This window comes from Spea bombifrons, chromosome 10, assembly GCF_027358695.1.
Source record: "Spea bombifrons isolate aSpeBom1 chromosome 10, aSpeBom1.2.pri, whole genome shotgun sequence".
NCBI lineage: Eukaryota > Metazoa > Chordata > Amphibia > Anura > Pelobatidae > Spea > Spea bombifrons.
In genome coordinates this window covers 20,781,897-20,808,499 of record NC_071096.1, presented here as the reverse complement: position 1 = coordinate 20,808,499, position 26,603 = coordinate 20,781,897, and the positions used below count along the sequence as shown (strand labels likewise).

Here is a 26,603-nt window from a genome sequence, read left to right as displayed (position 1 = left end):
TAAGTGGCTCCCATGGTTATCTTTTATGACCTCGTCTCGCCTTCTGGTCGCCGACTACGGGCAGTCTCCCTTAGGGGCGTTGGGTGGTGTCACCTTGGCGACTTCCCCCACCTCTGATGCTGACCTCTGATTCAGTCCCGTGCTTGGCCTTTTGTCTATTTTTTTGTCTATTTTTTGTTGCATCCTGTATTCTTCTTCAACTTTATGTTGTTTCTTCGGCGCCGTGAGATTTTCGGTTATTTTGTTTTATCGTTATTCGATTCTTGTTTCATACATTGTGACGTTTCTGGTCCCATATTGTATTCTCCGGCCTTTACCTTATGCTTTCTTTGTCGCTAAGGGCCGTTACGCGACTCTGGTATGCGGTAATTTTCTTTAGATCCTTCTATGTGACTGATTGTATCTATTATTCCATGTGATACTGTGGATCGTTTTTTGCCGCTCACATTTATTTCCTACTGTGTATCCCCTGCACATTTTATGACATGTTTTTGCCATATCTCTGTCTTATTACTGTGCATGTCTAATAAACGGAGAATTGAAAAAAAAAAAATCTAATTACGCGATTAAGGAACATATTGGATCAAGAGAATACGTTAGACAAACCGAATACTATTCTGAAATGGGAAAGAGATTTGGGTGTTTCCTATTCTTTTGACACTTGGTGTGAATCCTGGAATAAATTAAGGAAAGCGATGCATTATACAGATACAGATGGTACTATGTTCCAACCTCATTGCATAAAATGTATAATACTACCTCCAACAAGTGTTGGAGATGTAAAATAGAACTGGGGTCAATGATACACATTTGGTGGGAGTGTGATAAACTTTCAAAAGTAAGATCTGAAATTAATATTTTATTTAAGACTATTTGATATTGACATGGTACTGAATCCGCAGTCCTTTCTTTTCCATATCGACTTGCCTTGGGAAAACAAATCGAAATTGTATTTGGCTATTAACATTTTGGCAGCAGCCAAAATATGTATAGCTCAATCTTGGAAAACGGAACAAGCTCCACTTTGGCCTCAAATTATAGATCAAATAAATTACCAGTATACAATGGAGAAGTACTTTTACCGAATTCATAACAATACAAAAAATTACGATGTAATTTGGTCTCCATGGCAAAGATGGTTTTCTGGAAATGGTAAAACACACCAAATATTATATAATCCTGGCAATTATTAAATTAAAATATTATCTTTATATAAACGCTATCAATATCTCTCTTCTCTCCTCCCTAGATGATTTAGGAAGCAACTTGGTCTTTATACCGTTTTGTATTTGAATGCTACAAAATTAATTTAACACTAATTTGTATATCATAAGAATGAGAGGTTTTTTTGTAAATGTCTTTTTTTTTTGTGACATAATAAAAACTTAAAAAAAAAAAAAAAATACTTGAGCATTTAAAGGGACAGTTTTGATATTCCAAATTATGACCGTCTGCTTGACCTAAGCAACAGTAAGTTTATCAAATGTTAATTCAAACATATCTAACAGAAAATAGCTGGAAGGTGGGGGAAGGAGTAAATGCATATGGGAGATTCTGTAGAATCACCCCATGAACTTGCAGAGGGAGGTTAGGGAGCACCTTAATTTAAATTATCAAATGCATGTAAGCATGTGATGGCTGGAGTGTCCCTTTAATGGCACTTTCCTGTCTTAAAAATTGTGTATTTGTCTACAGTCACGCAACCCCCTCACTCCTGATAAATCCGTTGTTCTTTATTCTTCCAGTTGTTGTCATTGGATATCAGCAACAACAAAATCTACAAACTGGATGACATGGCTGAAATTCATAACAAAGCACCTAATTTAAAGATCCTGCACTTGTCCAACAACATGGTAAGGCTTTTTACATGTATTTACATACTTGAGAAGTAGAATTACTTGGTGTATTTAGTACATATTTTCCCCTCTTATGTAGCATGGAATTTAAAGTTATGCAGTACTTGCAGTGTTGGGTTATTCATTTTTTTTTCTTTGCGCTTCTGAATGTACTGGAAATCTATTGTCACAGGTGATGGAAGTCTTGATTCCTGTCACTTATGGATATATAGTGAGGACCTACATTTTATGTATATGAGTAGAGAGTAGGATATAATTTGTGCAGAGGTGATGGACTAACCAAATTTTCCTTAGTGCCCGTGATGCATCCTTGGGAAGGATTAACTTCACTGTCACCTTTGAATTATTATGCTGAATGCGCTGTTATTTTTGCTTCATGTAGTTGAAGACTGAGCGGGAGCTGGATGCAATTAAGGGATTGAAGCTTGAGGAACTTTGGCTTGATGGAAACCCTCTTTGTGACAACTTCCATGATGAGGGAGTCTACATCAGGTCAGTGAATGGTTCTACAACATGGTAGATGAGGAGAATTTTGATAAAGTAGCAGAAATTCCATACTGTAAGATAGCTGATCTTACAGTATGGAATTTCTGCTTGTGGTTCTAGGAGTGGCTGGAGAAGGCTAGATCTGTGGTTTGTATTTAAAAGCAAGCCATAGGTCTAAATTCAGTTAACCAAGAAAAACCTTTTGGCTAGACTTATAATTTCAAGAGATTTTGTAATAAGTACTTTGAGTCTGTGCATTGTGGTTTTTGCCATGTGATTTCACTCTTTAGAACATCTGACTATGGTTGCAAACATAGGGGAGCACTTGAGAGAGAGAGAGAGAGATAACACTTCTCCCCTCTCCTTTTCGTGCTGGGTTTATCTGAGGATTTCTATGCAGGATTGGGGCACATATTCTGATTTGTGACTTCCACTTTGAAAAAGAACTGCCCTATAATGTAATTACTTCCATGAAAAAAATCGCTTAACATCCTGATTTGGCCTGTCTGATGTGTTTATTCTGTAGGATAATACACTTTTATATTGCAGAAGGTTTTTTGTTTTTTTTTGTCCTTATTACATTGTACATCATCTTTATCGTTGATTGTCTTCCTCTGTATTTTTACATCACATTTTCACACTGTTCTATTTACATCATAAAATTACAGCACATACTCATTAATTGGAACCTGCACCAGCCTCCTTTCCTCATCCCTCTCACCTTCCTTGTGCATTGCTGTTGGGGTACTTTTACCAATAAGTACCCTCACTCTGTTCCCTAACCAATACAATCGATGTCCCAATGAAACCAATTTCCAACAATATGAACCTGCCTCCTTCTTTAGATGAATGTGGTTGTTTGGTCTATGACGGGTAAGACCCTCTGAAGGGGGGGCAACCTAAGGCAGACCTGAAAACGGCCATGAGAACAGTTTTGAGATCGGGGCTGGCGTTCAGAAGAGGGGTCAGTAAGAGTATTGAATCTGCTGCCTTTTTCCACCTTGCACATGCATACACCCTCCAAAATCCACTTCCTGCGAGGAGGGGGGAGGAAACTACAAGCCACATGTGACGTGGTAGTTTAGAAATCTAGAATAAGGTCTCCCTGAGAGGAGATCAATGTGACATGTCATAATGCCCAAAGAGCGAGTTGTATTGTGGAGCTTACCCACTATTGGACCCCATAATGAAGCTGAAGCAGCAAATGACACTTGGAAGAGCTGGATGTTGGCTGGGGTTGGCAGCAGTAGAAGTTCTGAGGTCTGAAAGCTTTGCATTCCTCATGTGCCCTTTTTTGTTCTACCCCACACGATCTCCATATGTGCACACATTCTGCAATAAACTCATGTCTACTCCACATGGTATATTCTTTCCACCTTTTTCATATTCTTTTAATCTCTATACTCCTTTTTCAGATATTCTATTTACTCAGTATTATATACAGCTCTAGATCCTGCCATTGTGGTTAAACAGTGTGGCTTCACTCTGTAATTGATGGAATGTTTTTAAAAACTCTTTAAAATTTAATTGAAACACTAAAAATACAAATTTGAAGTAGGTTTTTTTTATTTTTCCTGGTTTGGTAGTATACATTAATATATCTCCCCTGCATGGAAATCTTTGTATAATTCACCCCAGATAAAGCTAAAGCAAAGTTAAGGAAGAATCATTGAAAGGTGTGGACTAAATGTCTGCCACAATAAAGTCTACAAGGCAAGAACAATATGGGTGGCAGGCACTATACTTGTGCATTGGGATTTTGTACAAATGTTAATTTGAATGAAATTTGCCAATTTGTATGAATGTCTAAAAACATGGAGAGTTTAGTTTGTTTTTTTGTTTTTGTTAATGCTCTCTATCCCCACTTCCTTGTCCCCGTCTCCTTTCTCGCAGCACTGCTTTATTTGCCTCTCACGTTGTTCTGTCTTTGTCTGCTTCTTCCTGGTATCAGCTCTATGAACCTGGCCTCCAGGAGCATGTACAAAAAAAGTGGAGCCTCTGGGCACACCCTCTCCCCGATTGGCAAAATGTGGGAGAGGCTGTCCCTGTGCTGCAGTACTCAGGCCAGAATAATGCGGACAGATTTGTGGAGAAAAACTGTTTCTACACCTCTCGATAAATCTGTTATTCCAGTCTCTCAGAGTACTTCCGCAAAAGGGTTGTGCTACGGTTACAGCCTTTCTCTCGTTCCTCCGATCGTAGGGGGAGGGGGGGGCAGGATGTATCCAAAGGCTCCACCTTTCTTGAAGTGTTCTGTGAAGCTTTGTTTATAGATCTGATCCTGTGGAGAAGCACCACGCTCGCAAAGAAGACAGATGAGCAACGAGAGAAAGCGGCGTTCCAGGAAAGGAGATGCAGGCACAGATGTGCTCTGTGTAGAAGTTAGGTAGCCATTCAAAGAGTTTGAGAGAGCATGATATAGTTAATAACAAATTTAGTTTAAAATGGGAACAGCCCTCCAAATTTTATCCAAACAAAAATTCTTTGTCTGAAAACAGACACAAATCATAACATTTGTCTGACACTTGGTCCGCTTGCACAAGTAGTAGACAGTTGTGGGAGAAAATGTATTCCACAAAACATAATATTACAGTGATATTACCATTTTCTGCTTCTTATGAGATGTGTTATTAATGCGTGATGTTACAAAAGCTTGCAAACTGACTACATTCCCAGCATAAATGATCAATCAACGTGGATGCACCACCCCTCATGTGATAGAGAAGGGAGTTCCTAATCACGGAGTATGCATTCTTTGCAATGGGTGTTGCAGTTTGCTAGAGCTGACATTGTATGTTTCTCTTTTTTTCCATTCTTTCGTGGTGCTCACTCACCCTGGATGACAGAGCCGTGCGTGAACGATTTCCCAAACTAATTCGCTTGGTGAGTCTTTGCTATATATTGGCCTTGATTTATTCTAGTAAAGATTTTTTTTGTTCCTCAGCCTTTTCTTTTAACCGTGTCCTCTTTCTTCTTAGGATGGCCATGAACTTCCGCCACCAATCATATTTGAGGTTGAAACTCCCCTCACGCTTCCTCCAGGCAAGGTGAGAGTTTGTCTCTGTACATAGGGTGTGGTACTGATGCTTGATGATATTTACATCATATGTGTGTATCTGCCTCTTGTTCTCAGGGGAGCTTCTTGAGCAGCGATGAATTGAAAGTATTAATTCTACAATTTCTGCAGCAGTGAGTATCTCCAATCTCCCATTACACACACAACCATTTTTTTCTTTGTTTTTGTTTTCTGTCACAAAATGTAATATTTGAAACTTCAGGTGGAATTAGTCCAAGTATTGTCATTGGCAAACAATACACCTTCTAAATTGCCAATATTGCCAGGACAATTGAAGGCAGTGCATTCAAATTACAATAGCAGTCGGGTAATCCCTTGTTTCGGTAATTAACTGAAATTGGGAAAAAAACAAAACGTATATTTGTTTGAACATATCACTGGTACACTACTGTCACTGTACTCCCTCTCATTTTTCTTTACAATTATGACAGTCCCCCAGCCAGAACCTTCATATTCTTCAGCTCTTCCCATTACTGGCATTACTTTTTTTATCTTAAACTGTTCTTTTATCTATTTTCATCTTTCCTATATTACCCCAATCCTAATGAAGGTATTATGCCTGTTATGATGGAGAAGATAGACAGAGTCTGCTGAATTTTTACCATGATGAAGCGTGCTGCTCCATGAGCATTCCCTGGCTTACGTGGCAAAACCCCACCAGGTGAGTAATTCTCTGCTCTATGCTTTCCACAAGATCCAAAACCTTTTCTCCAACTAATTCATATCTTTCTACACATAGGAGCAGCCTTGAACCATATTTCAAGGACAGCAGAAATATTAAGAAACTCAAAGATCTATGTAAGTTCTGAGACCAAATACCATTGTACGTGATGTACAAACCTTAACGACGTCTAAAAAAAGGACCTTTTTATTTTTTTAGCTGTCCGTATTAAACTTCTTAAACACAAGCGCCTGAATGTTGTTGGCTTCCTGAACGAGCTCCCAAGGACCCAACATGACCTCAACTCATTTGTAGTGGATATTGTTTCCCAGTCGGTTAGTTTGCACCTGTTATTTGTTACTCTTTCTGGCAGTTCTTCTGTCACTTACTCTGTTGTCCTTCCTTTCCCATTGCATTTCAGCTTATCTCTTCCAGATTTTTATTTCTCTCTGCCATTATTAAGTTTGTTTTATTCTTGGGTGTTCATTGTTTCCATTGCTACTTTACTGTCCCCTTTACTTAAGCTACTATTTGTTTTGCTTGTTTTTTTTAACTTTACCATGTGATCAATTGAGATTTATTTTTCCATAGTGGCATGTAGTAATCTTATCCCATTGTTGTGTATTTTCCTATTCAGTATTCAGTATCTTATATTTGATTTATAGGCTGCTCACTTAAGTTTGAATCTGCCTTCTCAGACAAAGTTGTATTTTTTTTTTATTATTTTTTTACTATAGAACACACTGCTTTGCTTCACTGTAAATGGAATTTTTAAAGGTAAGTAGATCTCCGATTCCTTGACAAAGAGCAAGGGCTTTCTGGAGGCAGAGTGGAATATAGGGGTTAAAAGGAATATCAGGGAGGCAGAGTGGCACATAGGGGGTTAAAAGGAATATCTGCAGGGCAGAGTGGCATATAGGGGTGTATAAGGCATATCTGCGGGGCAGAGTGGCATATGGGGGTGTATAAGGCATATCTGCGGGGCAGAGTGGCATATGGGGGTGTATAAGGCATATCTGCGGGGCAGAGTGGCATATGGGGGTGTATAAGGCATATCTGCGGGGCAGAGTGGCATATGGGGGTGTATAAGGCATATCTGCGGGGCAGAGTGGCATATGGGGGTCTATAAGGCATATCTGCGGGGCAGAGTGTCATATGGGGGTGGTTAAAAGGCATATCTGCGGGGCAGAGTGGCATATAGGGGTGGTTAAAAGGCATATCTGCGGGGCAGAGTGGCATATGGGCGTGGTTAAAAGGCATATCTGGGGGGGCAGAGTGGCATATGGGGGGGTTAAAAGGCATATCTGGGAGGCAGGGGCAGAGTGGCAAAAAGGGGGTTAAAAGGCATATCTGGGAGTGTCGTATAGGGGCACATCTTTTTTGGGGGGGGGGGTCATCTTATAATACGGTATTTATGCATTTCAAACAGATGCTGCTAGTTTGTGTTTTTGTTCTAAAGTCCTGAATGCTTTGGCAAATGTTTGAAAAGTAGTAGTAGTATAGAATCTACCAGATACCATACATTGTTTCAAAGATTAACCCCTTGATGCCCTGTATGACGTACCAATATGTCATGACTTCTTTGCATCTGCAAGGACGTATCCCTGCTGTTTCCACACTGGAAAAATCTAATTACAGCCTGGACTCCTACTGTTAGCGGAAGCCAGCATCGCTGGCTTACTGCCAACAGATTAGATATAGCCGGTACATTGCTACAATATGAATGTCTGGGCACTCCTTTCTGGTAGGTGTTAATGCTGACTCTTGCCAGAAGGGTCTGTCCAACTTGTTGCAATCTGATTGTTCCCCCTGCACTGTTATCATGGAAGTTTTGAGGTAGAAAGAGGGAAAAATATGTAATTTATATAAACACACGTAAATGGAAAACAAACTTTTTAGGACCACTGGTGATGTCGCCATGACATCACTGACATCCATAAGATATGAGATCCCCAAATTCATCTTTATTCACGTTATACTAGGAACAAAATACTAGGTGCAAAATATACCGTATTGGCTCGAATATAGGCCGCACCCTAAAAGTTAGGTGCTTTTTTAAAGAAAAAAAAATTCTGACCAACCCAACCCAACCCCCCCCCCCCGAGATATGCTGCCACTCTGTCCCCCCGCCAGACTTAGCGGTGCAGACTCCACTGGGTCTTGCGGGGCCAGCGGGGGACATCTACGCATAACGCGTATTCAACTTCCGGTGCGGGCACTTCCGCCATGGGAAGTACCGGCAAGGAACATTGTTAACGTACATCGCACAGACGTTCACCGGCTGCAGCGATTAAAGTATAAACCTCCGCTGCCGGCGCGTCTGCACGATGTGCTTAAACAATCTCCCTTGCCGGGACTTTCGGCCAAATACGGTATACGTGCCCCAATATTTTTAAGCCTACCACCTCAAGTAAAAATGTTTATTTTCCTGCCATACAGTGGCAGTACGACTGGGTAGTGTTCTCTCCTTGTGGACAAGACGCTAAAAGTATTGAAAGGGTTAAGTGTTGGTTGAATTAATGGTCGAATTCTCCTCAGAAAAAGTTATTTCCTTTATTTAGATTATGCGCATAATCGAGACAAGGCACACAACACACAAAAGTCGAAGCGTTGTCTAATTACGTATTTGGATTAGATGGTTTATATAACTTATATTTCTTATCTACTTCTAATAGCATGCATCATTCTGATTGGTTACTTTTTAAGCAGGTTACGCCTCTTAGTAGATATGTTGGCGCAACTCGTGATACATCATAGACTAGACATTTTCTACTGTCTTTGTCAGCAATAATATTTATGATTACATAAGCATTTTTCTAACATTAAGTCACGGAGAACTCCTCCTACGTACCCATAAAAGCAAGCTTCCCCTGAACAGCCCCAGTTTTCTTCTTGTCCCGTACAGGGACGGACTTGGCGCTTTGCAGGGGGATATTCCCCAAAGATCAGAAGGCTGGTGAGGCACACGGGTTGTTGCCTGGGGGTTCGCAGCCTACGTAACCTACGGAGGTCCCCTCCGTAACTATGGATGTCACGGAGGGTTGTGTCGGAGTCTCTTTTCTTCTCGGCTGTCAGAGGAGCATGCGCAGTAGGTGGAACGCATGCCCAGGTGGCGTTGCGTTCCACCAAAGATCCGATCGCGCTACTGAGCATGCGCAAATCGGATCTTCTGGAGGGCGCCAAATTCAAACCTATAAAGGTTGTTTTTTTTTATTCCTGTCTGTCTGCATTGGTATTTCTCAGCACAAGATACCGTGTCACCAGCCCCCCCACACGGTTCTGAGGATTTTGAGGTAAGATTTTCTTTTCCTTTAATATTCTCATCCTCCAGAAGATAGATATAGATAGATAGATATAGATATTATTTGTTTTTTTTGTTTTTTTTTAATTTACATTTGTATTTTGTCTTTAACCAGATGTCTAGTCTGGTTTTACCTGGAGATAAAGACAAGAAATCTGCTCCTATTCCTAGAAAGTCCACTTTTAAATCAAAGCCATGTGGCTTGCTCTGAGTGTGCTACTCCTCTGCCGGATGGATGCAGAAAAAAGATGTGTAATGCCTGCTCGGCAGAACAACTCACTAAAGACAAACAAAAGGACTTGCAATCCTTCCTGGGATGGTTTCAGGAAAACCTAGCACAGACCTTTGAGGCGTTCCAGGTCTCTGCGGCTCAAGCTCAGTCAAGGGTTTCGGGGAATGCTGCCTGTAAACGCAGAAGATCCGGTTCTTCCTCTAGATCAGAGCTCGCATCAAGTTAAATCTCGCAATCTTAGGACTCCTCAACCTCGTTCAGTTCTGAGGATGAAGCGGTTTTTCCTTCCCAGGAGCTTCGCAGGTTCACTAAGGAGGTGACTCGCATGTTTATCAGACAAAGAAGTAGATAAAATCAAGGGTTTTCCTATACTACCCAAGTTGAAACAGCTAATGGAAAGAGAATGGAAATACCCGGGGAAGAGGGCTTTTCTCTCCAGGCATTTTAAGCATCTCTTCCGACTTCGAAGTGAAGAGCATTGGGATGAGCCCCCCCCCAAGGTGGACGTCCACATAGCCCAGCTGTCGAAAAAGACGACTATTCCCATTGGAAGTGTCTCAGGTCTTAAGGACTCAATGGATAGAAGAGTCGAGACTTCTTGCCGGCGCATATTTCAGGCATCAGGTGGGCAATGCAGAGCGACAGTGGCCAGTGCAGTAGTCTCTAGAGCACAGTTGTTGAATACAGGCCCTGGAGGACTGTTTACCGGATGATCAAGATTCCAAAATCTCCAGACTACTAAAAAATTTGCGTTTATCCAACAGTTTACTTATGGATTCATCTCAAGAGTTGGTGAAGATATCGGTTAAGAATATGGGGTTATCGTAGAGCCTTATGGTTGAGATCCTGGACGGCTGATACAGCCTCCAAGGCATCTCTATGTGACTTACCTTTTGAGGGGAGTAACTTGTTCGGAGCACCATTGGAAGATTTAATCAAACAAATGTCGGAGACCAAGAGGGCTCTTCCCCAGGATAGACGTCCTAGATGGAACAGGAGATATCCGTACAAGACAACCAGGCCTTTCCAGACTTCTTCCAAATCGCAGAATTTTTGGAATTTCTACGGAGACAAAGTTCCAGGACCGTTCCAAAAAACAAGAGAAAAGAAAGTTATGACAAAGTAGGAGGAAGGCTGCAGCAGTTCAAGCATATTTGGGAACAGACTACACACAACAGCTGGATTCGGAAAATCGTTTACAGAATCGGTTTCTTCTCTCTTCCCAGAAGTCAGTTCCTGATTTCTTCATATCCATCCTCGGTGAAAAATTTAGCTCTATATTCGGCGTGCCTATCTCTCCTATCAAAAGGGGTTATAGAGAGAGTTCAAATTTCTCAACGCTTCCAAGGAGTCTATTCCAGACTGTTTCTAGTCCCAAAGCCGGATGGATCCTTTCGACCCGTTTTGGATCTAAAAAGAGTCAACAGCGGCATCCAGTAATCGCCATTTTCGTATGGAGAACATTTCTTCAGTCACCCACCTTCTTCAGAAGGGAGACGTCATGGCTACTTTGGATCTGAAGGACGCTTACCTTCACGTTCCGATTGAGGAAATTTCCAGACGGTTTCTCAGGTTTTCAATCCGTGTAAAAGGAAAAATTCATAATTTGCAGTTCAAGGCCCTTCCGTTCGGGCTGTCGTCAGTCCCAAGGATCTTCACAAATATTTTGTGTCCCTTGACGGCTTCTCTACAGGAAAAAGGGATTTCCATGGTTCCTTACCTGGACGACTGGCTCATCAAGGCCGAATCTTCAAAGGAGCTCCGGGCGGATCTAGTCCCCACAATGCGTTTGCTGGAAGAGCACGGCTGGATTATCAACCGCAGCAAGTCCAACCTCATACCTTCCACCAGGATCCAGTTCCTCGGCCTAGAGGTGGCCGAGCGTGTTCCCAATGTGTTTTTCTATCCTCCGAAAAGATCAGGAAAATCATAAGAACGGTCAGATCGCTTCAATTACATCCGACTTGCTCTATCAGAAAGCAGACCTAAGACGCTCATGGCCTGACAGCCTCCATCCCAGTGGTCAGGTGGGCAATATCTCAACTTCGTCCCCTTCAGTGGGATATTCTACGGAGTTTGTCCAGGCGAGAGGAAGACCTAGACTGGGACATAACTATCTTGAGTCAGTTCTTATCCCAACTTTCTTGGTAGAGGACTTCTTCTCATCTTTTAGAAGGCCTTTCTTTTCGTCCTCGCAATTGGGTAACTCTTATCAAGGATGCTTCCGGTATCGGTTGGGGCTCCCATTTAAGTTATCTCTTCAGGCAAGGAATCTGGACGAACGAAGCGAATCTTCCGGAGACCAATTACCGGAAGCTAAAAGCGGTTCTTCAAGCACTAGTAGCCTTCAGGCCCCAATTGGTAGGTTGTGCCGTGAAGATTCAGTCGGACAACGCTACAACAGTCGCGTATGTAAACAAACAAGGGGGTACACGAGTAAGGCTTGTTCGGCTTATCGGCTACCCACATAAGAGGCTGCGACAATTGCATTGCAGACGATCTAAGCAGGCTAAGATGGTCTCAAGCAGAGTAGTCCTTGACCGAAAGGACCTTCACCTCCCTGGTGTCAAGATTTGGCCTTCCGAATATAGATTTGATGGCCTCCAGGCGAAACAGGAAGGTTCCAATTTTTGCCTCAATCAACAGGCAGGATTCGCCGGACTTCCTGGACGGTCTGTCCATCGAGTGGAACTTCCGTCTAGGATACGTGTTTCCGCTTGTCGCATTAATTCCCCGTGTCCTCCAAAAGATTCGTTCGGACAGGGCTCAGGTCTTAGCCGTTATCCCATACTGGCCGAACCGCAGTTCGTTCTCCTCCCTAAGTCAACTGAGTCTAAGGTATTGGTAACTACCTCTCTCAGATCACTTGTTGGACGGTGGCAATCTTCCTCCAGATCAGCGTGTAGGTGAAATCCAAGCCTTTTCATCCTCTGACAAGTTTACCATCTTCTATCAGGATAAAGTTGTTCTCCACCTGCAGCCCTCCTTTCTCCGAAGGTTCTGTCAAAGTCCACTATTAATCAGCCCTTGGTGCTTCCATCATTTTTTCCGTCTCCTTCCTCTCCAGATGAAGCTAAGTGGCACATGTTGGATGTCAAGAGAGCCCTGGAGTTATATATTGCTGGGACTTCCTCCATCCGTTCCACTGACCAGCTTTTCGTTTCGTGGTCTGGTCGTTCGGCGGGTAAGGCTGCTACTAAGGCTACCTTGTCAAGATGGATCACGGAAACCATTCACATGGGCTACCAAGTCTCTGACCTACCTTTTGTTATCTCCAGTCATGGCCCACTCCACCAGGGCCGTGTCTGCTTCATGGGCTGAGAAGGCTTCCCCTTCACCAGAGGATATTTGCAGGGCAGCTACGTGGGCGTCATTCAATACATTCGTTCGTCACTACCGCTAGACGTCTTCTCATCCTCGGAAGCGGATTTTGGGCATAAGGTGCTCCAAGCTGTTATTTCCTGAGGATTTGGTTGCCCTCCCTTTCTTACGGGATCTTGTTACATCCCAGTTGTACTGCCACTGTATGGCAGGAAAAATGGAAATTTTTACTCACCGTAAATTCCTTTTTCCTTAATACAGTGGCAGTACGGATTTCTCTCCCTTTATTTCTAATAAATTATTTTTGCAAGCAGTTTTGTGTTCTTGTTACTTACTGGGGCTGTTCAGGGGAAGCTTGCTTTTATGGTTAAGTAGGAGGAGTTCTCCGTGACTTAACCCTTTCAATACTTTTAGCGTCTTGTCCACAAGGAGAGAACACTACCCAGTCGTACTGCCACTGTATTAAGAAAAAAGGAATTTACGGTGAGTAAAAATTTCCATTTTTAAAAAAAAAATTTACCATTCCCATACCTGACAAGCCAGTAGTTTTAGAAAAGAAATAGAATTTAGGGAAATATGTTATGTTACTGTAAACAAATGTTGCCAAACATAAATTGATTTTGTTGTTTAGCAGTGGCACCTACTGTATAGCATTATATTACCACAATTTTTTTATGTACTGCTATGATTTTAAAAGATTGCGCATGTGGGCAAAATGTATGCTTTTGTTATGTACATCAAATGTGGAAAAAGGAATCCTAACTTAACAAGCACATTAAGAAAAACTTTATGGTATTAAAAAACATGGTTTTGTATTAAAACTATCTCAACTTACTCATATCTGTCTCTTTTCAGTTGATGCTCAGTCAAGTGACACTGTGTTTGCGTTTTCTCGTGTCTTTTTAGCTGTGCCTGGCAATGATGGAGGGTAAGTTTGAACTTGTATATGTCGTTCCCCAGAAAACCTCTTTTTGCATTAAAATATAAATGTACATGTAGTCTAATTTTTTTTCTTCCTAAATCAGGCTCCTGTTGGTTAATGATGAACAATTCATAAGGAATGCCACCACCGAAGAGAGCCACAAAGCATTTGCTGCTCCAGCTCCCACACCATCCAGTAGTCCTGTACCTGCCCAACCACCTGTACCTCAGGACATGCTTCAAGCTTTTATTCAGTTCTCGGGCATGAATGCAGAGTGGTCTCAGAAGTGAGCAAACATTTAAAAAAAAAAAAAAAACTGATTCCATGTGATATTCTCTAGAATATTATTTTGGCTTGCATATTGCTTAAAGTCCTTCCCTGAATACTATTCATAACCAGATTTCATATGCATTTTTATTTAGGTGTCTTCAGGAAAATGCTTGGGATTTTGAGCGGGCTGCCCAGATTTTTATGAAGTTTAAGGTAATTCACGCTGGAGACGGCTAAGTCTACCCAAAGAATTTTTACTTTCTGCAGTTTCTGATCGACTCATTAATTTAAAATATCTTCTTTTCTTTTTAACCTGCAGGCAGAGGGGGTGATTCCAGACGTTGCATTTATCAAGTAACATCATTCAACATTTATCAATTTTTATTATGCTGCATCCCTTCTGAAAACTCCTACCTGAAATCTAAAAGTTATGGCTACAAACTTCATAATGCATATTACCATTGTTCTGGACCATCTAAGCTGTTTTTTAATTATTAAAATGAAATCGCACAACCGGATAGCCTGTGTGCATATGTGACATAACCCATTGATGACTTCATGTGAAATCAAGCCAATTTACAATTTTGTCTCTTCAAAGGAGGAAGGTTGTGAAGTCACTGATCTTCTTTCAAACTTCTGTTCTCTGTATGATTTAACAAATGGTCATCCTTCTCAAATGCCTTAACCCTATGATGTTCACATTCTTCCTGTTGGATCATTTGTGCCAGTCTCCATGAGAAATTTAGTCAATATCCCAAAGAGATTTTTAAGAACATAACACCAACTAAATTTTCATGAAAGAAATTGAGACAGCCCTTATTTACTTACCTTCATATTTAGAGTAAAACACTAGCTGTCAAGTAAGGCTATATATGAACCAGTGGAGTTTGTTTAAAAATGTAAATACACTTTTCAATGTTTAAATTTCAGTGTGTAATTTTGAATGTTTTAGTTTAAAAAAATGGCTGTTCTAGTGGCATCAGTGCGAAAGAAGAATGTGTATGCCATGCAGGTTCTTAATAGTGTAACACCATTGTCAAGGGTTAATGGAAGTTCGTGCTGTGAAGAACATGACACGGCAGCTTGTTTTAGGGATGCATATTTACACTGCCCTCTTAAGTGTAAATATGCCATCTTAACATGAAAGGATGTCATATTTGTCTACCTGCAGCTAAGCCTGAAGCTGTGTTGTGTAACTTCATTATTTTAACTTAATTTGGAGTGTTTTAGTTGAAGTGGGGGGCGGGGAAGGTGTACCTTTTTTTTTTTCTTTTTGATATTTGTTTATCTAAAATGTTTTTTGTAATTGTTGAAACTGGGGAATATTCTAACCAAAACACTTCAAGATTTATAAACTCTGCTTCCAGTTTTGCTGTTACTTGATCCTGATCCTTGTTTTTTTGTTGCTGTACATTAACTAGTTTAGTTTTTATGCGCCTGTTTAATTTTTATTAAGACATTTTAATTGATTGTGATTGTGTGACATTCAAAGTTTATGGTCTTTATTTCTACCTTTCACACCAAAAAAAATACTGATTTTAAGCTTCATTGGTGAAAGTATGTTGTACCTTACTGAATAATCATTTAAAAGTGTAGTAAAAGTTAGCCCTTTATTTTCTTGCTCAATCATTAAACGTTCAGTTGGGTTGTAGGGGGAGTTCACATAACCTTTTTTTTTTTTTTTTTTTTTCCCATTTCCCTGTACGGCAGTGTTGTGCCAAGCAACAATTTTGTTTTTTATACTTTGCTTAGAGAATGTCATAATGAACTCTGGCAAGATTTAAATGCAAACACTGTCAACCCCAATGATTCCAATTTTACTCCATAGATAGGAAATGGAGAGCTGCTTTCATTATCTTTCTATGTAGATCATTAACATCATACATGCAGGGTATACATTACTTAAGGGTTCCTTTTGGTACTGTACAGATGTGTCGTTAACATGCTCAGTGGGATTGGAAATTTTTATTGAAGACTCTTGTCTCCTAACACAGACTTAAGGTATACTAAAAGCTGCAGCTTTGTTTAATAAAGCTGGTATACCATTTCTGATTGGAAAATGGATACACAGGAGTATTTGAGAATGTGGCAAGGGATATTTTATGCCCACCATTAAATTAATCAATTAGATTTACTTGTAGATGCGAACAAAATGTATCCGAAAGGCTATTGGGGTAGTTCTGCTATGTCACAAGTTTGTAGGAAATGTGTTCCTGTTTATATGTATACAACAACTGTGTAAATGTTTTTAGTTTCATGTTGAATGACTGGGGCCTGCCTAAATGTATACTGTTAGGTAGCACTTGAGTAAAGTAATAGTAGGTTGGCAACTTTGTTGAATGAAGCGTTTGAGTAGCTACCCAAAAGTTCCTCTTATTACATTTGAAATTAATTGCTTGTATGTCTTTTTGGGTGTGTGCAAGAATGAACAGTGGGAAATTAAAGTTTGCTCAGATGTGGAAATCATGTGCATTTTTTTGTTTGCTTTGCTTTTTGTATACGAGCAACTGTACAATCCCCATAAAAGCAAATTTTGTGTTTAATTAGCACAAAGAAATGGTATAGCTGTGATACTCAAATTGTGGGAGGTTTTGGTAATTTGTACTTCTGGGTGGTGGATATCTGTGTGCATATGGAGGTAGATTGTAGATTTCCCAAGGGGTAGGATATGTGTGTGTGTGTGTGTGTGTACATGCATGAAGAGAAGTTGGCATGCTGAGCAGATCTGTTGCTTTGATGGTTGGTAGCCTGTGTGTGAGGCTGCTTATCTGTATGAATTTAGGTAATCTCTTCATGAGAGGTACAATTGGATGTTTTGTCAAAGATGCCCTTTTGGGGCTAACATAGGAAAAACATGTATGGTCTTTTGACACCTCAGAGGACTTTTTTTTAAGTTTATGTAAGTTTACATCTTTTCATATCCTACCCCAGTGAAGAAAAGTTTCAGGTTTGATGAAACGCCCTGTTTTCTCTTGGGCCACTATGGCTATATATTTTTATTTTGTAAGAAAAGAGTATGTGTAATGTCCTCCATTACCCACTAAACATTTGTTAGCAAGTTAGAATGTCATTGTTTTTTTTAATATTGTTCTTGTTCAATAAACACATTTTTTTCATTAGCTTGTAATTTTTTCTTTTAGAGGCATGTACTATTTTGCATACTGTTTTATGTAACCTTACGGCATGGAGGATTACTACACACATCTGGTACCAGATTAAAGAAACACGTTAAAAAGGGTCTTGTCTGCTTCTTAGTTTGATTTTTGTCAATGCTTGAGGAACTAGCACACTGAATTGTTTTGGGGGGTTTTCCCCCATTCCTGGTAGCACACAGAGAGCTTATCACTTAGTGCAGGTGCCCCTCCCTCCCCAGTGTTTGTTCCTGCTCTACTCTGATAGGGGCTATCCTCTCTAGGAGCTCTTGAGGTGCCTGGACTCCTCACCCACTACATGCTCCAGGGGAACATGGATGTTTGGGGGCTATCGCAGGGGTACATAGGTCCGGCCATGGGAGCGACTGGCCTCGAAGCCGGTCGGGCAGTACTTTCTGGTGTCTCTTCTGACGCACGTACCTCCGACTCTACTCCTCTGGATGAGGAAGCAAGTCCTCGGACACTGAATTTTGAAGGTGGGTTTCATTTAGCTACAGCTCCTGTTTTAAGGCCGTTCTGGTAAGATTGTTTTATTTTGTTTTGCCTTCTCAATGCAGTCTTTCATGATGTCTGATAACTGAGAGACTCTAGTCGAGGATGTTGTCCCTAGGAAGGCCTCCTCTAAAACCATGCTACCTCTTCAGAAGAGGAAAGGGAGGTCAGGAAAGATGCTCTTTTCTTCCCTGTAGAGGAAATCCACAAGTTAATTTCAGTGGTCAGAGGTTCTTTGGACATGGGTCAGCACATTATTGCCAATAAGTCAGATCTATTTCTAGGCTTTACAAGGAAAAATGAGACCTTGACAGTTCACAAGTCCCTGGCTGTAATCATCTCTGATAAGTGGGGGCACCCGGAGAAGAGAATGACTTTATCTAGAAGAGTTAAGAAGCTTTTCCCTGCCATCCCAGGTGACACTATGGATAGACTCCTCCTCTGTACCTGACATAGGGCTTCATCTAAACATTTAAAAGCCCCTCCCCTCCTGATATCCCCAGTGTTTTTTCCTGCTCTATATCAGGTAGGGAGGACTGGTCTTTCGTTTGTTGTTTTCCCTCAGCTCTACGTTGAGCCGATGCCTTTGCACCATAGCTGGATGGCTGGTGCCACGCCGCCAAGCTCGCACTTACCTTCTGCTGGCGAAATGTCCTCGGCTGCTGCTTCTCATGTGTGGGGTAGGAGTCCCGGACGGCTTGTTTGCCACAGGGCAGCTTGTTCGTCATCCCAGAGTCGTCCAACATGGCTCGGGCCATTATGCGCTTCCATTCCAAGCCTCGTTTTCATCCGGTCTTGAAAACTTTGGCCTCAATCTGCCACTTTTGTGACTTATGGCTTGATTATGCTCCGTGCTATTTCTATTTCCTAGGGTGCTGTTGCATCTGAAGGGGTTACGTCGGCTCCTGATAATTCTGAGCCGCCCTCTGGTCTTCATGAGTATTCATCTGAGGAAGGAGAGATCCGGGGAGATAGTTCTTTTCTTTTCCCAGTGGAAGAAATTGAGACCCTTATCTTCCAACCACATGCCCCCTTGGCACGATCCCTTCCCTTCTCACCCAGTCTTTTTCATCTACCCTTGTCCCTACTTGAACTCATATCTTCAACCTCTCCCTCATTACTGGAACTGTCCCATCCTCTTTCAAGCATGCTACCATTACTCCTATCTTGAAAAAGTCCTCCCTCGACCCGACTGATCTCTCCAATTACTGTCCCATATCTCTGCTTCCTTTAACCTCCAAGCTTCTTGAAAGAATTGTTTATATCCAATTAACTAAGTTTCACTGCCATCCCCAGTGACACTCAGGATAGACTCCTCCTCTGTACCTGAGATAGGGCAGGACTCTAAAACTTTAAAAGCCCCTCCCCTCCTACTAACACCAGTGTTTTTCCTGCCCTACAACAGGTGGGGGGACGACAACTCATCTTCCTTTTATTATTTTCCCCGGCTCTAGGTTGAGCCGTCTTTCCCCATGCTAAGCCCCCTTCCTGGGGGGGGGGGCGCCTTGGAATACCCTTGCACCTTAATTCTATAACAAAGTATCAAGATACATACAGTACTAGATGCTGGAAATGGTGGTATTTGGTACTGTAGGCTAGTATTAGTAAGGCTAGTAAGGAGTATTCTTGGTGAGATGAAGGTGAAAAAAGAGACCTTGCCCTTGTAACCATGCATATTTATACCCCTTTACGTTTGGTTAAAGTATACGTTAAGGAATCCTATTGGAGCAGTCATAGGATACACTCACTGGCATTTCACAGAAGACCCTCTAAGCTACGTCACATAATTGATAACATATGTTCCTAACACTCAAGTTGCATTCAGGGCGAAAATGTGCAGAACAAATTAAAAGTGTAAAAATGATTTCTTACAGGGGGTGTTCGCTGCTGCAGCTCCGCTGTTCGCGTGGCTCCATCGGTTGTGTTCGCTGCGGAGACACCTGCGTAGCTGATGGTGGCACTTCCTATGGCCATGGAGGCTTTCCGGTCAGGAATTCAGTGGCTAGACGCTGCTGTTGCGGTGTTCTGGCGTCGGCCGACTTCCCGTTCGGGCTTTCACACTTCCTGTAGTCAGGGCCGGCCCTATAATGGGGCAGACTGGGGCAATTGCCCCAGGCGGCACTTTAGAAGGGGCGGCACTTTGCCGCCCCAAGCGCTTTTTTTTGTTTGTTTTTTGAAGCGGAGGAGAGAGAGAGGGGCACCGAGTGGTTTTCGCTTACCCGCTCGGCGCCTCTCTCTCTCTCCTCTGCGGCGAGTCTCCCTGTTCGGTCCCGGTGCCGGCTTGTAATGCAGAGCGCCGGAAGTGACGTCAATTTCCGGCGCTCAGCATTACAAGCCGGCACCGTGGCAGAGCAGGGAGACTCGCCGTAGGACTGTTTAAAGGTAACTACCGGGGGGGGGATCGTAGATTATGGCGTCGGCAAAGTTTAAAATGCCCCCCCCCGGCGTTTTAAACTTCGCCCCAGGCGGCGTTAAGTCTTCGGCCGGCCCTGCCTGTAGTGCATTCCATGCTGTTGCATCTTTAGATGATAACTCTGAGCCGCCCTCTGTTGAGGACAAGTCTAAGAAAGCTGTTATGAAGTCCAAGCATGCCCAATGCTCCAGGTGTCACAAGGCTTTGCAAGATACGAGGAAGAAGCTCTGCTCTGTTTGCCTGATATCTGTAGCGGATTCTGAGCCGTCTGGTGGTAGGGAGTTTTTGACCTGGCTTAAAGAGGAGATGCAGGCTACCTTCTCTGCCTTCCGTCAAGCTGTTCCTGTTCAGCCTTTGTTATCAGACTCTGAATTTGATTAGCCAGATGTAGAGAGAGGTTATTCAGAGGGAGGAGAGTTAATATTTGTTTCCGGTGGAAGAGACTGAGACTTCAACTGTGAGGTCAGGTATGCTTTCTTTGCCAGCTTCTCTAAGCAGTCTGCCTCATTTCCTGTTCATCATGTGCTATCTGACATTATCAAGCAGGAATGGCACCACCCGGAAAGAAGGATTAACTTGTCCACACGGGTTAAACGCATGTTTCCCTTTCGATGAGGACTTTGCTCAGTTTTGTGCTAACCCTCTGGTAGACACTGCTGTTATGAGGATTTCCAGGAAGACGACTATGCCGCTTGAGGATGGCTCTCATTTCTCTGACTTGATGGAGAAGAAAGTCGAAATCTTTTGAGGCGGCTGCTGCTGTCTTTAAACCCGGGAATTGCGTCTGCCTCAGTTTCTAGAGCAGTCAAGATTTGGCTCTCACAGATCGAAGAGCATATTGCTGCCAAGACTTCCAGGCAGACTATCCTCAAGAATGTTGCTGCCGTGCGACTGGCCATGGATTTCCTCTGTGATGCCTCCATTGAAAACATCAGAATGACAGCCAGAGCTTCGGCACTTTCCGTTGCAGTTAGAAGGGCCTGATTGCTTAAGGTCTGGGTGGCGGATAATGCCTTAAGAAGAACAGGCTTCTTAATATCTATTTTAAGGGTAAGACTCTATTCGGGGAAGAGTTCGAGTCCCTTTTGGAGAAGACCACAGGGGACAAGCATTGAAAACCTCTTTTGAAAAGACGGCAGTCCTTTCGGCCATTCTTCCCGGGCCCATCAAGAGGCCATAGCTCTAGATTCAACCCCTCGTCTAGAGAACAGAGCTTCCGAGGCAGATTCCCTCGAGGAAGGGGGAGATTTGACAGACTCGCCTTCCCTAAAGCGTTTCAAGGCAACGGTGCATGTGGCATCTCGTCCGGGTCTCATTTTGTATCAACCTAAGGTATGTTAATTGTTTGTTATGAAATGATACAAACCCTTATATTACGAAAAGCTCAGATTATCCTGTTTTTTTTTTTTTCTTCCTCTTTTTTCTCTTTCGTGATCCCTTAAGTAGCTGAACTAGGTTTCTTCTCCCATACGGAAAACTAGGTGGGAGCCCCCGGTGTATGATGGACCAAATGTAAGGAATAGTGTTGAGGACGAGATCTAGAAAAAGTGCAGGATCAAAACGTACATCGCCTATATTAAAGATACTGTTTTATCTTCTATATAAGCAACTATAGCATTAAGAATGTTACTCCTATTAATTTGTATGTCCTAACATTATTTAACCCCATGAAAACGTGCCACTTTGTCATTTACCCTGGGTAGCAGTAATTCTAGCTCTGATCATGGACACATGAACTGTGACGGGTTAAACGTATTGTCGCTATTAGCACGATCGGAATCACATAGGGTACGGAAGATTCTATATTTACTATTTTCGGAATATATTGTGCTGCGGAGATTAACAGGTGTTGTATCTATTCCGATGTGTTTTACAGAAGGATAGGAAGATGAAGACTCTACTGAAGTCTGTTGGTTCTGAAGGATAGTATGTTAGATGAAGAATGTTGCACATGAAGGATAATATGTTAGATGAAGTATGTTAGGTATCAAGGATTATAAAATCAGACCAGACGGGCCATCTCGTTCGCCCTGTGCCCCCAATAAGCACAGGGTTACTTAGACATGAATGGACTGGGAAGGCAAGTTATAAGTCTCCCCAGGAATCCACCAGTGCCCCCCCTCCCAAACTCAAACATAGCCCCATGTGTCCTCTGCCTCCGGGGGATACCCCTAACTGCAGTTGAGTCTGGTCAGTCGAAATATTGCTTAACATACTGATCATTTAATCTTTTAGTGAATGGAGACAAGAGATACAGCCACAAGTTCACCGAGTGTCCCTGTGCATCAAAGAACACGGCGTGATGCAGAAGAGAGAGATCATTACTTGAACCCCCAACCGTCTCAGTCAGTAGCCACCAATTGCAGTTGATTGGAACACTGATGAGATGGCTAAAGTTTTATTGCACAGATGCCCATTTCTAGTCCACTGATCAGCAATAGCCAAAACTCATAAGAGCAATGGTCAGTATATATTAAAATAAAATATATTCCGTATTCAAAGAACTGACTCACTTTTACAGTACAGTACCATCATGAAACGCATTTAATGGACGACGCCGCTGATGATATATATCAGAGATGGAACCCGCACCTGCTGGGCGGTGGACCCTCATTGCGCCTGCAATTTTTAACTGGACACATAAATGTTACGTGATGCTGAGCAACAAGTAAAATGTACCATCTGTGGGATTCAGTGACGGCTCTGCAGTGATTGATATCATTTGTGGGAGAACATACAGATGCTATACCCTACTGGGCAGCACTTTACATACGACGGCCAGCACCATGTGACCTTTACACGTCAGGTTAAAAATGCCTTCATTCACACGATGGCATTAACAATAAAGAAGTAGTTGCCACTAGAGGCACTCTGTTTTAGATTCCTGCCTACAACTAATATAGAGGCTCTAATGAATTCATTTTCTGGTCATCTGAAGATACAGCTGAATGCAGATATTCTGTAGCGACTCACCAGATGAACTGCTAGCAAGAGAAAAGCTCCATCTAACGCACTGAAATAACTATAATTATACAGATATTTTGTTTGCTCCAGCAGGACATTTGTACTAGATTAAGGTTTTGGGGGTATCAAATATTTAAGTACATTTGTCTGATCTTTTAGATCACAAATGCCCCTTGATAGACAAATCACCTCTGGACTCATGAAGTGTCATTCTTATATCAAAGGTTAAAAGTGAAATCATGCTTTAGCAACTGTCATCATTGGAGTATGAAAATCTCTTGCTCCTGAATGGGTTAAAAAACGTCACACAGATCCCCAATAAATATTTATAAATATATGAAATGGTTTTTTTTTTTGTTTTTTTTTCATATAAAAATGCTCTAGCAAATAAATACGACCAAGTGGTAAGCCTCTGCATTTTGAACCCCCAATTATTTGCTGGTGATTATTTAGAATGCACCAACATAGGGATGCGTGATGACGTAGCACGCGCACGCAGACGGTTGGTGCCGAGCTTGAACCCAGCAGGTCGGATGCTTGAAGCGGGCTGCAGCTCACCGCAGTGTCAGACCCCCAAACGGTCAACGGGCGGCCGAATTCTTTGGAGGACAACATCTACACTGCTTTCGGTAGAGGAACTTTTCTTTTCTTTTCTCAAAAGACTCTCTGCATACTTAAATGTTTTATGTTGCTTTCCAGCGATGAGCTGATTGAGCTAAAGCTTGGATGACGGCCTGTAACGGCCCGCAACTCACGTGGTTGATTTTGGGACTTATAAGTATAAAAAAGGACATTTAAAGGTTGTGGTTGTGGTTGCTAATCGAACATTGCTAATTGAATATATAATTTGCGATGTCGGATGTGGAAACAGAGAAACCTTTATCAGAGCAAAAGTGAATTAAGAATATAATTGAGTCTTTCATTTATAATTGGATCTCTTCTCTATAGAGTCTAAATCTGGATAAGAACGCATTTGAACGCATTTGAACTTTCAATCCATTTAGAAGACGAGACACGAGACACAGAGATAGTTAAGGAGACCGAAGACTCTACTCTCTTTTTTCCTTTAAGCTAAGAGATTTGCAACCACACGCACACCTACACTAACTTATAATTTTTTTTTTTATATTTTTTTTAAGATTATCATAATATCTATGTATATGGGAGTGATCTACAGGATAATTGCTCAGTTTTGAACGCTTTAAGAAAATATTACAAGCCAACATATAAGAAAATGAAAAAGTTAATATATAAGAAAGAGGGGAGAGAAAAAGGGGTGAAATATTGACAGATATCACGCCATTTACTCTAAGTTTTTCTCCGGAATACTAAGAATACAAAATGGGTCCCAAAAAAGAGAGAAAAAGAGAGAGAAAGGGATAAAAGAGTATTGAGAAGTCAAAGTCTTTAACTGCATATTATTCTCCCAAACCAGAAACAACTATATCTAAATCTCTCCAAACATCTTATGCTGTTCCACACGACTCCTCTTTGGAGATTCAAACAGAGACCACACATTTGGATCCGAATCATCCATCTAGAATTCCTAATATAAATGATTTATATTCTAAATTAAGCGCAGAGATGAAATTTAACACTGATGCGTTGAAACAAGAAATCGCTTGTATCTCAATCAAATATTATGCAATCTTTACAGCATGAAATTGAAGTTCTTAAAAAGGAGAACAACAATCTCAGACTGAACATACAGACCATTGACCTGAAATTAATACAATTGGAAGATAGAGCAAGAAGCAAAAATATAAGAATAAGAGGCATCCCTGAAGAAATCTTAAATACTCAACTAGAATTTTTTCTAAATGATTTGCTTGCAACCTACACTCCAAAGGAACATCTAGGGAAAGCAGCACTCGAGAGATTTTACAGATTGACTAAACCCAAAAATTTGAAAAACTCAGACACACCAAGAGATGTTATGATTTGTTTTTTTAATTTTCACACTAAAAATTTTTTTCTATTTGAATTTCAAAAAAAACACTCTCATGATGAAAAATATAAGGACTTAAAACTTTTTCCGGATTTATCATACACAACGAGGACTTTTAGAAGAGAAATTGGAGATCGCACTAAGAAACTAAGAGACATGAATATTAAGTACAAATGGGGCTCGCCTATGAAAATTATTATCTTCTATGAATCTAAAACTTTAATATTCACTGACCCCATACAAGTAGAAGAATTTATGCTCTCATTAACTCAATCAACAGGAGGAGGACAAAAGTATTAAAGAAAAAAGGAAGAGATGGAAAAAGGGAAAAAAAGGAAACCTTTTTTTTTTCTTCTACATTTTTTTTTTCTCTTTTTTTGAAACCATATATTCATATTTAATCCACTGTCCCAAACCATATGAGCTGCAACTATATATAGTATATTTAGATTACTGCATCAAACTACAAAGGAAATACAAATGTTCCCCTTCCCTTTTTTTTTTTTTTTCTTTTTCTCTTTCACATTTTATCACTTGACTTGATAGTACTACACGACTATCAACTCTAAAGGTCTAAATTAATACAATTTTGATTATATATAATTAATTCAGGATAACATATCTAATACAAGCGGATAACACACACAATAATCACAATAACACTTCTTAAATTTTAATACTTTTTTAATTTAAAGACACAATCACTTTTCATATTTTAATAGACTATGATAATACACGAAACACATAACATGTGGATAACACAAATATATATAACACTAAACCTCTTCTTTTTTTTTTTTTGAAGGGGATCGGAGTTCGCATGTTTTATATTCATGCACAAATAGGATGACTGTGAATTTTTTGTATGTTAAAGTTTGTTTAAACGGCACTTTATTGATTATCAGGGAAGGAAAGGATAAGATGCCATATTACTTAAATGACACTTAGGTTGCTGTCTATTAATTGTCAAGGCTTAAATTCCCCACAAAAAAGAGCGTTCTTATATGATATGATTACTCGAGAACATATTGATATATGCTTTGCACAGGAAACCCATTGGAAATCAGGATCTCCTACTCGATGGTTTTATAAAAAATACTCACTTGTCTTTGTATCTAGCCTAGAACATAAGAAAAAAAGAGGGATAGCAATACTTATAAAAGACAATATTAAGTTTGAAAAATTACATTATGAATCCGACCGAGAAGGTTGATACGGTATATTAATATGTAAATTGAACGACGTAACTTATACCCTAGTAAATATATATGCACCAAATACGTCTACGGTTAACTATCTGGATAAAGTTTTTGATCGGGTTCATGAAATAACAAAAGGTTTTCTCGTAATAGGGGGTGACATGAACTGCATTCAAGATGCCAAACTAGATAAAGGTCTGAGACATGGTTTATACCCGGACATAAAATTGAAATCTTTGGCTAAATCTTTCTCAAAATGTTTAGCGCGTAACAACCTATATGACATTTGGAGAATAAATAATCCCTTTGT

At 41.0% G+C, this 26,603-nt stretch overlaps 1 protein-coding gene across 1 annotated transcript in view; it reads left to right on the top strand.

Annotated features, from left to right (window-relative positions):
• The window catches only part of NXF1 (nuclear RNA export factor 1), a 35,027-nt gene extending 20,143 nt beyond the window's left edge, over nucleotides 1-14,884 (top strand). The window contains exons 10-22 of the mRNA XM_053448533.1: nucleotides 1,746-1,853; nucleotides 2,239-2,348; nucleotides 5,189-5,225; nucleotides 5,321-5,389; nucleotides 5,476-5,531; nucleotides 5,969-6,079; nucleotides 6,158-6,216; nucleotides 6,299-6,414; nucleotides 6,817-6,856; nucleotides 13,789-13,861; nucleotides 13,959-14,141; nucleotides 14,278-14,338; nucleotides 14,445-14,884. Of these exons, the coding sequence (XP_053304508.1) occupies nucleotides 1,746-1,853; nucleotides 2,239-2,348; nucleotides 5,189-5,225; nucleotides 5,321-5,389; nucleotides 5,476-5,531; nucleotides 5,969-6,079; nucleotides 6,158-6,216; nucleotides 6,299-6,414; nucleotides 6,817-6,856; nucleotides 13,789-13,861; nucleotides 13,959-14,141; nucleotides 14,278-14,338; nucleotides 14,445-14,483 (1,062 nt within the window). The 3' untranslated portion in view covers nucleotides 14,484-14,884. The remainder of the gene's footprint in view (nucleotides 1-1,745; nucleotides 1,854-2,238; nucleotides 2,349-5,188; nucleotides 5,226-5,320; nucleotides 5,390-5,475; nucleotides 5,532-5,968; nucleotides 6,080-6,157; nucleotides 6,217-6,298; nucleotides 6,415-6,816; nucleotides 6,857-13,788; nucleotides 13,862-13,958; nucleotides 14,142-14,277; nucleotides 14,339-14,444) is intronic.
• The last annotated feature ends 11,719 nt before the right edge of the window (nucleotides 14,885-26,603 follow it).